This window comes from Papilio xuthus, unplaced genomic scaffold (assembly GCF_000836235.2).
Source record: "Papilio xuthus unplaced genomic scaffold, Pxut_1.1 DF828037.1, whole genome shotgun sequence".
NCBI classification, from domain to species: Eukaryota; Metazoa; Arthropoda; class Insecta; order Lepidoptera; family Papilionidae; genus Papilio; species Papilio xuthus.
The window spans coordinates 1508301-1524537 of record NW_013530612.1 but is presented as its reverse complement, the minus strand read 5'-3'; the positions used below and the strand labels follow the sequence as shown (position 1 = coordinate 1524537).

Here is a 16237-nt window from a genome sequence, read left to right as displayed (position 1 = left end):
GTACTAAAAAGTATTTTGCATATACATAAATAAGGGAATATTCACATGTATAAAATGAAAAATGGCTTACATCGTATATATTGGTCAGATAATCGTGTAGCATATCTGCTATCTTCTTATATTCCGGTTCCTCGTTATCTGGGATAATAATCAAAGTCTATTAAAAAAAATTTAATTTACCTCAAAACTACAGTAAACAAGCAAAATAAGTTACATACGAAAAAGTTATACAAAATCTACGTTACCCACTCGACATCTAGGTGAATAAATCTACTAGGTTATTGAACTCTAGCATAATCAGTACAATTTAAACAATAAAAGGTTGGATACTTCGATATTTTACCTACGACATTAAGTATCAGACATTACATATAACAAAAATACCTTTTTATATTATATTACAAATATTGACACATAATAACTACTTAATCAACATAAAATAGCTTCTACAGCGCTAATACAAGATTTATAAATGTGTACCATCATAGTAAGGCGGCATAAATGTGGTCAGCAGACACTCGAAACTTGTTTGGAACTCTTTGAAAATAAATACATTGATATATTGAAGGTGCAAATTTTATTTATTTTAAAAATATTTGCAATGTTGATTCAAGGACAATTCGTGTTTCAGTAACACGTCAGATCGTGTGGAACTAAGTGACATTAGGTTTTTACCGTTTCTGCTGTGTGGTGCGGTGGCGAGTGCGCGGTCAAGGCGTGCCAGTAGCGCGCCAGCGGGCAGCGCCAGCGGCTCCAGCGCGAGGCAGCCGCGGGCCAGCGCGCTCGCCTCCGCGCCCTCCGCGCCCGCGCACGCTACGCGACCCACGTGACGGGACCACGTCTATTCATGTAATAAAGTCAATAAAAATATCAAAGATGAAACATTTGTACTAAACTATTTATAATTAAAAAAAAAGATTATGAATAATTAGGTCCCTCCACTGAGCACTAGTATAAATAAAAAAATAACTTACAACAGTGACGAGTTCTAGATCGCGTTTGTATGTGCGCTCTGTCATGAGCAGCTCCTTGGCCACAAAGTATGTGACGTCACCGCGCCGCCGCTGCGCCTCGCCGCAGTACGCGGTGCGAGACGATATGCTGTACAAAGTGACAACTTACTCAATACACAACTCAAATTTATTCAGCTCATCAGACGACACATTTTATAAATATTCCTATTGTCTTTTTTATTTTTCTTTATATAAATCATACCTGTTATTATTCCGCCTGGAAAGCGTATCGCCAGCATCGCTCTCGCCCCCACTTAGCACGTCCATACTGTTTGTCGACTCCGATACTATGTGCACTAGACAATTTAAAAACAACATAATTGATTTTTTTATTATCGAAAACAGACAATCTTTATGTGTCATTACTTACCGTTGACATTTCCATTGATAGTGTCACAGCTGTCAACGTGCCTTCGCTCGCGGTTGTCAAGAACGTCATAGCCGTTGGTGAGACGCATGGCGAAGGGCGTGGAGGAACAGAGCGGCGCCACACCGCGCTCGGACTCCGCCCCCGGCGACATGCACAGGCTCGCCGATGATACTGTTCGCTCGTCATCCTCCGGCGACAGCTCTTCTGTAAGTGAACACATATGTCAAAATATTGACAATAACATGACAGCCCACGTCAACTTGACAATTCTTTTTTATGCAAGCAGACTCAAAAGGCTTATTTAATTTCCAATTAAATGTAGTTATTTACAAATTGACGAGGGCGTTAAAACATTAATTTATAAAATAAATTAAAAAATAAATAACACGATAACTTAATATAAACATCATGCAACATTCAAAAATATAACAATAAAAACAAATAAAATAAGTTTGTAAAGACATAAAATGAACATGTGTAATACATCTAGGCATGTGTAAACTAGAACAAACTGAAAACATAAATTAATTAACAAATTAAAAAGTAACAAGGCGTTTAATAGTATTTACACTTACGTCTTACTTCCTGGCAGCTTATAAACTTTAGGTACAAAAAACGATATTCGAATAAAATGCAATATAATTTATATTTATTTATTGATAACTAGCCCCCGCATTAAGGTGGGTAGTGTATTGCAGGATTACCGTACACTTACATATAAATTCAATAAGGAAGTAACATTCGAAACATTTGAGAAACAATATTTAAACGCGACGACATAAATCAATAACGACATTACAGTCTATACGGGTTGTACAATTTCAATCGAAAAGTCGAAGTACTTAAAATCTAAGATTTTCATTACATATAAATAATTATTTATAAACGATTATTGCACTAACTAGTGAGGAGCCGACCTCTTACATCTAATAGTCTAAAATTGCTTCCGCACGCTGACGCCGTACATTATTACTTCCAGTTTCAATTGAACACCGCGGCCAGTGGGAGGAGGAGGGGGGGAATGAAAATGATCTATTGGTAACGCTTAATATTTCATGATATGAAAAGAGTTTCATTGAGGACCTATCTCCCGTACATACTGCGCTCGCTCGACCTTTGCCGGTAACATCAGGTTAAAAGACTTCACAAACCCCGGAGTTTGGTCGTAATTTATGACCTCATCGATGACCCTATATCACCCAACGAGTAACATAATATTTAAGTAATAGTAACATCAAATAATAACACAGAAAACAATAATCACCACATCAAAAGTACTAAATAGAATCAGACCTACAAAACTTTTTCTCCAGACCGACTATCATATTATAGACATAAGACAATCATCTTACTTTAAGTGAGATGTGTTGTGATGTATCGCTATTAAGATCATAAGATCCATCTCTTTCCCTGACACAGTAACAACAGACAAACAAATAAACGTATACAATTTCTTAATGTAACAAACATATTTTACGTCTTAAATGATTATTTGGTAATAGGAAAAGTATTTAAAATTAAAATTTACATACCTAAGAAAACAAATATATAATTTTGTCCACGAAATAGACAAATATTGGCGGATATTTATGTTGTCTAGAATAAAACAGTCGACTTTACTTAAGCTATATCTTAGGGGCGATGGAATAAATTCACGAGGAAATGTGCGTGTAAAAACCTAAACATATTGAGCATTTACAAAGTTTCATACAAACTTGTATCGTGTTCAATTGACTTTGAGAGTAATCGTTGATAATTATCAAATAATAAACACTATAGAAATATTAATAAAATTTATAACAATATTAACAACGTAATATTTAATCTAGATGAATTTAAAGACGATAAAATTCTGATTCATAATAAAAAAAAAAGTGAGAACATAATATTATCTGCAGTCTTATAACATTTGACACTAATAAATAATTACAATATTCGGCACATATAACGATGGGTTGGATTATATATCTAGAATATTTCGAAAGCTTAACTACGAATAGGTAAAGTACATAGTAGTAAATAACACTAGCAAGAAATTGCCTTTTAAAACAATAAAAGAGTTTTAAATAAAAAATAAAAACTTTAAACTGCACAATGAAATAAATAATTACTATAAGATCTTAAGAAATAAATTACTTCTTTAGTAAATCGTGCTCTTTCTTTCACATTTAAACTGAGTGAAACAACGCTAGGAAAATAAAAGTGAATGATTGTGTTTTAGAAATACGTCAAGCATTTGGGAGATAATGAGTTACTAATTTTAATAATCAAAAACATACTTTAGATAATTTCAATTATCAACATATTTGTGGTTAATATAATAAAAACAATGATAATATTAATAAGATTAATAATTGATTTTGCAGCCGGTGGTGAACTATTTTTCACACTTTTATTGTTAGTTTATTTTAAGCTTCACTTTAGTACTATGTGTAAAGAAGTTAAATAAAGGAACAAGATAATATTATATTAAAGTGCATATAAACTTCGTGTCGCACGGGAAATGTGCTGAATAACCATAATTTATTGTTTTACTGAATAACAATAATTCAAATCGATATTTAATACTATTCAAGAATATATGAAGATTAACAAAATCATGATATGAATTTTAAAGCTTACTCCCTTCTAAATGTTCGATGCTCAACTATTTCATAAAAGAATAAAATCGTGTTTGCGGCCAACACTTACTGTAAGACATACATTTTATAAGAAAACTTTTTAAAAACATCAATGAGGATTAAATTGAGCATATTTGGCACAAATATATTTTTCCATATTATAGAATAAACATATATAAAACGAATGACGTTGGTAATACTATATTTTAACAATAAAACTAAAGCAAAACACAGATCTTGGATCCTAAAAAACAAAGTAAATCACAGCCTTTACATTACATAACACTATTTTCATGTAAAGATAATTAAGGTGAATAACACACAAATGAACACCCATTCCATTGCGGAATTATTATACGACGTGCCTAGGATATAAGGCTTTTGTGCACTATGGTGACGTTGTACTGTATTCATTTAACGTGGAATAAGTTATTACTTTCGTTAATTTAAAGGGCAATTGGCACTAGATCTCTTATACATGTATAGCATTGCCTCGAAGCTTCAGCTCTATGGTCATTCAGAATAATAACACAAGAGTGCAACCATTCGCGATATTAACTATAATATGATTTCTCTTTCAAATTTCGATTTAATAAATGGTAAGAGATCAGTACATACTTAACTACATCTATATACTTGATAACCTACGAATTAAGTCCGTGCGTACATGGAAGATTTAAGGGATCACGGCTATTTAGGATTGGCACTATATATTTTTTTCTAAAATTTCTAAGTTTTGCAATAATATTTAATATAAGTATTCTTATATGAAATTTTAATAAACCGATTAATTGCTTTATTTAGAATATAAGATTATGAAACGCAGAAAAAATACGTTTAAGAAAAGTCACATATTCGCATCAACGAAATTGAATCAAATAGTGAAATCAATTTTATTCATTGTCATCATCGGAACAGAGCGGCGGTGGTAGTGTGGACACGTCAAACTTCTGCTCGGGACTGTCGCTGGAGGCCTGCGAGTCCACGTAATGACTAGAATAGAACCTCTCTACGTTATTGAGACTAAAGCGCTGGTTCAAATCCCTCGTGAATCGCTCCTCACTACCCTCTCTGCGCTCCAGCACGTCGTGCTCATATTGCGGATAACATTCCTGCGTTTGGAACATATCCATCTCTTCGTAACGCTCCGGATATGGACTGCCCCTGTACTCTTCGTATTCGTCTTTATCTTGGGGAAGCTCCGTATCCGAATAGGTAACCGAATTGCGTTCAAACATGAAACTACCAGATTTCGCTTTTGGAGCCCTTTTGATAGTGTCAACAGGATAAGCATAATCGTCAGAGTCGTCCCTGTCACTTTGTTCCTGGTAAAATTTCGATCGTGACTGATGTGGGCTCGATGATTCGCCGAGCGATTTGTCTTCGGATTGCCGAAACATTGGCGAAGACTTTGCTTTTTTGAGAGACGATTGACGACTACTCTTGTTGGAGTAGGAAGTTCTAGGAGGACTATCGTCAGGAACATACGATGGTTCTTGTGAATCAAGATATGGATGACGTAGACGACCTAAGCGATCGAAACGTGGAAATCCCATTTCGTCCTCATCGGCAGACGATCCGAATCCTTGAAACTTAACAGGTGTTATACCTATGGGGAATTTTTGTGGCTCGTATGGGACACTTTTATATTTTGCGGCAAACTCTGCTTGTTCGTCGTCTTCAGAGTAACTAACTGACTCCTGAATATCATAATTTTTTGAATTGCCTTTTGACATTTCAGATGAACCCGATTCTACTTCGGGTAAATAACTATCAGAACATTCGGAGCTTTCAATGCGCCGTAAATTTTCTTCAACAGACAAATACATTGCTCCCTGAAGCTTGTCACTTTCGGAAGAGCATTGACTTTTGGTAGAATCCTCCTCCAAAACATCTTGAATTTTTTCATGTCTTCTGCGTGCACTCGCAACTGGTTTCTTTCGCCTAAATGTCTTCATTCTCTCTCGTGGGTCCCTAATCACGTCTAAAGAACTATCTGTGTCGTTACCACTGGGAGGGCTTTTTAGAGATATGTTTCTAACCAAAAGAGACTTTTTGACAGGAGCTTTTAAAGGTTGTATGGGTGGAGACTCGGAACTAAGACTGCTGGAATAGTACGGAGAACATCTTGAAAGCGGAGTTTTTCCAGATCTTTCGGAAGATCTTTTCTCTTGCAATTCTTTATGTACTAACGGTATTTCTGGTACTGTAATTATAGGTAATTCTGAAGATGAAGCCAAATAGTGTTCATGGAAAGACCAGCTTTTAGGTTTAGTACGATATTGCTGTGATATTTTATATTCTTTTATTTGATTTTTTGACAGTGTCTTGTCATCGTAACTAGCATGTTTTGCCAAAGGCTTAAAATCGGATCGATTGATATGATTACTAGCATCTTCCCGTATTAGATTAGAGAACTCTTGGCTTTGATAGCGTTCGCTATGCTTTTCTTCTTGGCTATATAACTGTGAAGGCATATCGATATCAATTTCTGGTTGCGATTCAATAGAATAAGGTTTGAAATCACTATCCTCACTTTGACAACGCATTGTTGGTTTTGCATATCTATGCGTCTGCTCCTCGTAACTTAAGCTTTTTGGTGGAGCTTTAGAATAGCGTTCATGCGTTTTATCCTGTGGATGTTGAAATGCTCTTAATCTTTGATCAAATCTAAAAATACCATTGGTGTGTTTTTGTAAGCTGCTCAACGAGCTGGAACTGGATTTATCCGATTTGTCACTGTAGCTTATAGAAGAAGATTTCTCATGTTTTCCAGTATAGGAAGCGGTTAATCTAAGAACAGGTTCCTTGACGTCGTCTGGTTTAACCGTATCACATTTAGGAATAGATGGCTCCTCTTCAACTTCGATGTCAGAGGGCGAGTCTTTGGCGCATGTTCTATCAGATTTTGTTTCGTCCACCTCTTGTTGATCCTCGCGAGCGGTAGCCACAAGGGTGTGACTTGTGCTCGCTGACCACTCGGATATGGACTGTGCCAGCGTTAAAGTACTATCACTCTTTGTCCCAGAACTGCTATCTATACCTTTTCTGGAAATCGTAGTTTCGGAGCTGCATAATTTATCGTATTTTATGTTATCTGAACTTTTATCAATACTACTGCTCTTTGAACTGGCTTCTGCTTGGGAGCTCATCTTTGATTTGTGTTCTGATTTTTTACAGGCCTGAGACGACGAAAACAACTTAGAAGTCGCATTTTCGGTTCTGTCACTTTTCGCAATAGATATCGCAGATATACTCTCAGAAGCGGAAAGATTAGCATATTGCCGAACTGTATTAGTGCCCGTCGACCACTCTGAAATACTCAAACAAATAGATGTATCCTCAGAGTGAGAACTATGAGTGCATTTCTTTGGTGGCAAGCCAATTTTAACAGTTCCATCTAAATCGGTGCCAAAAGAACTGGTTTCCTCTTCTGAATGGCTGCTATGACTGCATCTTTTACAAGTTCCTGCGCTGCCAGCACTAAGCTTAGATACTACGCGGACTGTCTCGTCGGCATTAGTTTGAGAGAGAAGATCATCGATAGAAGTGTCCGAATTGTTAGACCCGCAAGAAAATTTTTGAGTGCCTATTTGTGAGAATCCCTTGTCAAAATCAGGAGATAAAGATTTACTGTCTCCACCGAAAACATCGTCAGTGTATAAATTATCCTCTTCAAAAATTGGACTGTGATTTGTTGGAGATTTTAATGGCTGACTCACAATGACCATTTCTTCTATATTACTTTTCACATTAAATGACTTATTTTCTGCTCGGGAACAACACGAACCCACGTCTCCCATGAGACAAGTAGCTTTGCTTAATGTGCCAGTTAAACATGACTTTTCGTAATTTTGTATTACGTCTTTGTTAAGACAGGTAAATTCGTCGTGTTTTTCTAGTGGTTCGACCATATATGCTGACTGTTCGTAAGGAATAGTTTTAACATTTTTTTGTAAAGAGTCACTATTAGTTTTATCAGGAGATTTCTCGGACTTTGATTCTTGTATATCTTTTTCCAAATCCTCGTCATTATTTAAAGTATCGCTATCATCGTCTGACTCTAAATTATCTTTTGAGCTCTCAGATTGAATAGTGACCTTCATAGCCTGCTCCGGTTCATTGCTCATATAATAAATATGAACTTTTTCTACTCTTGGTGTCTCTAGTAAACTAGAAGGAAGAGAGGGCCAATCTTCAAAATCACTTGATTTTCTTCTGCTTAGATCAGAAGACTCACATTTCGAAACTGCTTGGGGTGGTAACTCTGGGAGAGGCCAATCTTCAGATTCCTGACTTTCGCTAGCGGAAGACTGTTTCGACGGAACCTTAGTTTTACCTTTCTTCAGCGGGCTGTCATCGGTAGGTTTTTTAGTTTCATGAGAGCCTTCAACTTTTTTACTCGCTTTATCAGCTTCTTTCTTTGATTCAGAATACATTTCACTTATTTTAGTTTGATCAATAGGTATATCTGGCATTTCGGCAGACGTTCTACGGTCGGTATCGGAAGTATACGCGACGTTAGCGTTGCTTGGTGGATCTGAACTGAGACTAGCTTGATGGTCACTAGAATTTAAGGATTCTTCGTTGATACTTTCAGATCGGGAGCATGCTTTTGTTGAATCTTCGTCTGCACTTGTTTTTTCAGATGCAGTGCTTCGTTCTGAAATACGAGATAACGTACGGCCAAAATTTTGACCGTACCCTATGACTACATCTGTAGATGCTGAAGATGTCGCTGGATATAAGAAATTAACAGGAAAATCATTAAGGTCGTCCGTGAAGTCGGCTTCTGTGGAATCTTTGGATGTATTTGCAGATAATGGTGGATTTTTGGAAAAAGTTTGAAAGTCATCAAGAAGCCTCTGATTGTTGTACTCAAATACGTCCTTATTCACCGTAAGGCTCTCATAGCCTTCATGGTCTTGAGGGATCCAAGCTTCCTCAATGCTGGTACTGTTTTCACTACCAGATGCGCCGAAGAAGGGTCTCCAAGTCGGTTTAAGCTCTTCTCCTCGACGATAAGCTTCTCCTAAAGAACCAGAAGTAGACTCTGTAGTTTCAAATGAGCCTCTAGACTCGACACTCAGTGACCCTCTCGAATCCATGCTAGATTTAGACGAACTTTTTTGTTCATCAAGACGTATTTTTCTTCTTGACGACGAATCGTCTACACTAAGAGATCCTTTCGACGGTGTAGTAGTTGTTGTGGTGTCGATACTTGATTTGGAAGAGCTCTTTTGATCAGTATCTTTCAGAGCTCGTTTCTTCATCAATTCTCTTTCAAACGAAGACGTTATAACATTACCGTCATCGTCGAAATCGATTGTAGTATTTTGGTCTTCTTGCGATATAGTAATAGCTATTTTTGTTTTCTTGACCGTTTTTTCAAGATCTTTTCGTATGTCTGAAGCTTTAGAAGCAGCTGAATGACTTGACTCTGATTCTTCAATAACACATTTACCTATTTTTTCTAAGCCACTCTTCCGTATGTTTGGTTTAGACAACTGTTCTACTGTGCGATCAATACTTTCAGAGCTTGATTCGGAATCTGTAGGACCTTTAAGCGAGTCTACTGGACCTTGTTTTTCCAAAGTAGGCGTAGGCGATTTTCTCGTGCCTAATTTGGAAGGACTACGTGGGCTCTCAATGCGTCCTAACTCCGGAATTGGGGAAGGAGATTTTGAATTAGACTTAGAATGTTCACTTGATAATGTGTGATGGGAAACTAAATGCTCTTCTCCGTATTCCATGGCTTGTTTTAGTTCTTCGAGACATTCCCGATCCTTCTTGTTTAACTTTTCGATATCCTGTGAAATACCTAAAGGTCTAGCAATCGAACAACTAACACTTGATTCGTCGTCTATAGAGCTTCCTTTGATATTAGCACTTGATGGACTGACATCTTTTTCAATACTTGTCCATGAAGTAGATTCAGAACTTCTCGATCTCTCAGCGCTTAACTTAAGTAGTTCACTGCGACGAGATTTAGCGGATAATAGTGTTTTTTGGTCGTTTTTATGTTCAGTTGGTGATATGTCATTTGCACTGCCCGAGCTACCAGTTTGTTCGCCTGATTCTGACTTTTGAATAGATCTAGAAGTGTTAGCATCAATAAACGGTAAATTTTCTATAGTAGGACTGTTCTCTTGAGGTGGAGTTACAATTATTTTGTTTTTATTTTTAAACTTAAGATTTAGATCCATAGATTTCGACGACTCCTTCTTTATCTTATAGTCCCGGTCGTTATCAGATTCTGAAAATATCTGCGACATAGATTCGTGTTTCAAAAATTCTACTAGACTAGCAGATGACTCTTCGAATGTACTTTGTGCATCTAGAGTTTTCTTACTTTTACTCGTTCTATTACTTGTATCAGAGAGCGGGAGCTCCGTGTCTGCAGTATACTCCTCATAATCAAACGTAATCCACGAACCGGTGTCGTCGCTTCTACCACGATGCAACTTGGTCTTACTTTCCTTCTTCGAAACCTGATCTTGATCTGAAGAACTATCGGCATCAATGTATGGTAAAGAAAGGCCTAACATATTACTTTCATCTGATGCTTTTAATTCACTGACTTCTGTCAAAGATTCCTCTTCACTGGTTAAACGTTTAACTTCGTGTTTTTTCTCGTCTAGCAAACTATGCACATCTTGGTTGCTTTTACTCTCTTGAATTTCTGTTTGTCTTTGTTTATTATAAATGTCTATTTTTCTCCGTTCCATTATTATAGTTTGTGTGTCATTTTCTATAATTGTATGTTGAGAGCTCGTCATCCATTCCATTGAAGAGTCGTCTTCGGTTTTTTCTTTATAACTGTGAGAAGGAGAAACTTCTTTAATTTCTTGCTCTTTGGTACTTGCTTCTGATTCATCCTTGACATTAGAATGAACATCAACAGTTACGATTTCTTGTTTAAAATTTTTATCTGAACTGTCTTCCATTATTGCTGAAGGTGGGGTCACGTAATTTCTGTCTAAGCTTTTCGATTTAATCTTAGCTTCTAAATGGGTTTCTTCTTTACGATCTAAGCTTTTTGATTTCACACTAGAGTGAGATTTTTGATAAACCACTTTGCCCTCAATCAGCTGTTTTATTTCTTGTTTCTTTGATAAAGTCTTTGGTGATTTTTGAAGAGCTGCTAGGTCATCAAATTTGTCTTCTAAAGATTGACTCGACTTATCGTCCATGCTTTTGTTTAATTTATTGTTACTGCCTTTCGTTGTTTTCTGATCTTCAAAACTCCTGCTTATTTTGCCTCCTAATTTATTGTCAAGTTTTTTGGGCGACTTTGCAATAAAAACATGATCTTCAGCTTTGCTGCTAATTTTTGTCTCAATAATAATTTTATCGCCTTCAGTTTTGACCAATATCTTATCTTCTGGTGGCGGAAATGGTGGCATTGTATCCTTAACAGGACTTATAAGTGTTTTTGTTTGCTTTAAAGCAGCTTCAAATAACATCTGTTGTTTTTCTTTACGCTTGGCAATTTCAGAATCGCTCTCTTCCTGTGACTTAGTTCTTTCTTTTTCTTTGCTACTACTACGTTTTACTTCCATTCTCTCAAGCGATTTCGATTTCTCTTTAGACACTTTTTTCGTAATTTGATCGAGTTCTTGGCTTTTAGCGCGTGTAATATCTAAAGGTGGTACAGTCAAGAAGTCTGGACGTTCTTTAAGCGATGATGGTAAAGACTTTTGTGTTTGCAGAGCTTTTACTTTAGTTGCATTTGTATCAAGCGATCCACATTTATTAAGTTTACTGCTTAATTTCTGTTTATCTTCTGGTCTCGTCTTTAAAGTTAGTTTCTTCTTATCTTTTCGTTTAATTCTTTCAATATCTGGCACAATTTGGTCTTCACTTAAATCTGATAATTTTCTAATACTTCCTCTTGGTGAATTAAGAGATGAGGTTGGTGACCTAGATGGTGACTTGGAGATTGGGGAACGAGATAATGGAGACCTGTTAATAGGCGAACGTGAGGGTGATTTAGCCTGAGATTTTATCTTTGTTAAGTCATATCGCCGTTTAAAAGATCTTGGACGTCTTTGCTCCACAAGATCTTCCAAAAGTTTTAATTCCTCAGTATCAATTAATACAGATTTGACGTCAGGGGCTGTTTCTGCTGATTGTTCCTCTTCTACTTCTTCGATTTTATCGATTGGATCCTTTTTAACAGTACTTTTTGTCTTATCATCTGTAAGTGTTTTTTCTTCCATTACGATTCCTTCCTCATTTTCATCTTCTACCGTATCATCTTTAGACGAAAACGCATTCATTGGTGGAAGTCTATGCAATTGTATAACAGGTGTATCTAAACTTTTTGCCCGCCTACTAGCCGTTGGCGAGTCTTGCGTTGCCTTTTGGCGTTGCAGTGAGAAGACAGAACCTTCTGATAAATTCAACCTTGCATGGGCGAAAAGAATTGGAGTGCCTCCTGTTTTGCGTAACATAGGTGATATTAATTCATCACGTAAACTTTTCTTCACGTCCAATTTGGTAAAATCCTTCTTATCAGGTTGACTAATATCGCACTTTTCCTCGGATTGTGTTCGAATGCCGGTAACTTTTTGTATTTCCATATCTGCTAAATGTTCGTCGTCTGATTTGAGAAATTCAGTGCTCTCCAATATTGGTGAAGGGATGTTTTCATTATACTCCCACGTAGAACTTTCCTTACTTAATTGTTTGACTTCCGGTGCTTTTATCCCAACATCGTCCTCGGAACTTGGTATAGAAATAGAACGTTCAGAAATACGTCTCAATTCAGTAGCGTTCCCACTAGTGCTGTCCAAAATTTGTGGATGATATTTTGCTTCGAGTTCTGCCAGTTTACGGCATTGAGGTGGGGAGCCTTCGATTTCAGTAGAACTCATAGTTTGACCTCTATGCCAAGCACCTGACGTTATTTTGTCGTATTCGAGTTGCAAAATAGGCTCTAGTTCTTTACGCGATTGTGGTGGTGAAAACTCCAACTTTGGAGCAGCCTCGGTTGTTCCAAAAACGTCATCTGAATCGACACTTTCATCATCAGAAGAGAATGAAGTGATCCTTATTTTGTTATTATTTTTCGGTTTAATTTTACCTCCAACACCCTTTTTTCCAGTACCACGCCCCTTTGTCACTCTTTTCGGTGGCATTTTCTCAGACTCTGACTTAATATCTGCTCTTAATTTTTCTGCAGCTGTCAATGGTTTCGGATCTTTACATATAGGTGGCTGTAGTACATTTCGTCCGTTTATTGCAAACTTAATGTCATGTGAAAATTGGGGTTCTTGTCGTATACTATCAGTTTTAGAGCTTGTTGCAGAATCACTTTCAATTTGGCTTAGTTTGGAATTTAATGTTTCAAGTAAAACAGGGTCCAATTTTTTACTGATATCGCGCTTCGGACTCGGCACATGTATTAACTGACCGGTTTTATCAACTTCTAAAGTAATGGGATCTATTTTGGATAAATCAATATTTTGCGTAAATAAGAAATCCCGATTTTCAACTTCCAAGAACTTTGAACTATGTTCAACTTGGATGCTATTTCTCGGTGATTTCGGCGATTTCGGAGATTTTGGAGACTTGGGTGATTTCGGCGATTTTGGTGATTTAGGTGATTTTGGTGACTTGGGCGATTTAGGTGATCTAGGTGATTTTGGATGATCATGGTATTTACATCTGGGATGTGCAGTGACAATATGCCGTCCGTTTTGTGGAGGCAAGGTTATTATATCTGGGGGCTGTCTCTTCTCTATTAATGGAGAGGGAGCTGTCCCGTTCATAACATGTCGTTTATGTAAAACATATGGAATATCATAACCATCGTCAAGTTTTTTACTATCATTAAAGCCCGCTTTAAATGCATCGAACTCTTTAAAATAATTCTTAGGTAAGTCAAAGGGAGAGCGCACGTGGTCGGGATGTACCGATGGTAACTCAAAGTGCGATCGTTTTGTTGCAATCGGTGGTGCACTAGGTATTTGACGGAATATGTAATCTTCATCACTGGACTCAGCAGGAGTCAGGTCAATAGATTTTTGGTGCATCAAAACATGTCGCCGAGAGTTGACACTGCTAAATCGTGGCCTATTTGCTAAACTGTTCGGATCACTCTTAGTTCTTTCAACTGTCGGATGAGTGTATGGTGCTGCAGTGTCAGCTAAACGACTACTAGAGCTAGTCTCCAAAATTAATTTAGGGTTATATTCATCAAAGTGTGTTTTAGCCATAAGTTCTTCTTTTAAATTTTCTTTCCTAACAAGATGAGTATGTACTTTGCCCCTCATATTCTTATCGAACTCTGACTGTAATATCGTAGACGTACCAGATTGCATTGCAGCTGCTTTCGCTTTATTTTTTGCATACTCAATGCTATCCATAGCGGGCAATACGCGAACATTGACATCTGACTCGTTAGAAGATTCCTTCACGAGATGAGACGTATTATTTTCTTTACTAATAGAACGCGTCAAAGATTCAATCTTTTCTTTATCAAAGCTAAACACAGTTTCCGAAGACCTGCGACGCTGATAGCTATGTATTTTGGCAGCTCTGTTATCGATCTCAGTTTCTAGGCCGGCTATTTTTTCGGGCCAAATGTGCGTAACATGAGGATGCATTTCTTCCTCCTCCGTAGATATATCCTCAGATTTCTTTGGTGGACTAATATCCGAATACTGGGCGTATTGATCTAGTTCCACATTTTGCAAACTAGCTGAATGCATAGGGCTCGGTTCTTTATGCTTATTATTACTAGGAAATGTGGAATATGGAGTAGGAATGTGATAAAAGTTCGGTGAATTTGCAAGATTTGCGATTAAATCTTCATGAGACTTATCAAAAATGGTTTTTTCTCTATATTCTGGTTTCTCCATACCAATGAAAGTCGATTGTGTATCATAGAAGTCTTTACCGGAATCGGGACTAGAGGATGGCGAAATCGGTTCGAAGGGATCAATGTAAGCGTTCTGGATGCTTGTTATGCTCCGGCGTCGAAGGTTAAGATCCTCGGATTCGTAGATATTCTTTTTGCAATCGTAGTAATCGGACTTAGAATCTTGACTAGAAGTTCGAGAACCAGACCTGTCGGAGCTTTTGCTCTTCAGTGTTTCACGCGATTTCTTACTATCGGTATGATAAACGCTGTCACGAGATTTTTTGCTCGATTCAGCACTACTTTTAGATATTTTTTCGTAAATATCACTCTTCGACTCTTGGCTTGAAGTTCGGGAACCGAGCGCACGTTTGATTTCCTTATAAAAACTGCCGTCGGACCTAACGGACAACTTTTCACGTGGAAGTATACGCGGATCGTCGATAAGGAAGGGATCTAAAGGTATGTCATTGTCGCTTTTATATTTCACACTAGCAATATTAATCTGTTCCTGAGCGTCGCACTCGGAAAGATGCGAAAGAGACTGGTCGTCATCGGAAGGCAAGTCGTTACCGGAGTCGAGCGAGCACGAACGCGTATGTACCGCGGAGGAGCGCGGACGCACGCGGGCGTACTTGGGATGCTCAGAGTATTCGTCATCGGAGCGTTCGATGAGCTCGTAGCTGTCGTGAGAGATATCGTCCTGCGAGCCGCTGCGTATGAAGGTGGGTAAGTCAAGCCGCGGCTCGCTGATGGCGCCGGGGAAGCTGGACGAGTAGGTGCGGCCGATGAGCTCTCTCTGAGACTCGATGGAGCCGCGCTCGGCGAGGATGAAAGCGAGGGTGCGGGCGTCGTCGTAGCGCGTGATGGGGGAGTCGATGCGGCGCGGCGAGCCGGTGTGCAGGCCGGCCAGCAGACTGCGCGTATCGGCGCGCCGCTTCGCCCGTCCCGCCTCGTCGAAGCTGAAGTCGCGCAGATTACGACAGCTGGCGCTGCGCCGCCATATGCGACGCGGGGGCTCGACGTCCTCGTCTGCCAGCAGGAGGGAGCCGGAGCGGCTGGAGTGCGGGGAGGCGGAGTAGATGTGGGCCTGCGAGAGCTCGTAGTCGAAGCGGTCGCGGCTAGGGCCCGGCGCGGTGTCGGCAGGGCGCGTGGCAGTGTGCGTGTGCGTGTGTGTGTGCGTGTATGTGCGGGTGGGTGTGTGCGTGCGTGGAGAAGACGCGCGGCTCTGACCTGGTGGCGGGCGCTGCCCACGAGGCGGCGGAGTGGGAGCGCGCGCGCGTACACTTTCGCGACCCGTCTGACTCCATGAACTCTCCGGCGAAATCTGTCAAAATATTTGTACTCATATAGACCTTATGCATTT

The 16237-nt window shown here is 38.7% G+C and overlaps 1 protein-coding gene across 1 annotated transcript in view; it reads right to left on the bottom strand.

The window, feature by feature from the left end:
• Nucleotides 1-4811: 4811 nt before the first annotated feature.
• Cdep (Chondrocyte-derived ezrin-like domain containing protein) overlaps nt 4812-16237 on the bottom strand; it is a 35470-nt gene continuing 24044 nt past the window's right edge. The window contains exon 13 of the mRNA XM_013307838.1: nt 4812-16198. Coding sequence (XP_013163292.1) covers nt 4898-16198 — 11301 coding nt within the window. The 3' untranslated portion in view covers nt 4812-4897. The remainder of the gene's footprint in view (nt 16199-16237) is intronic.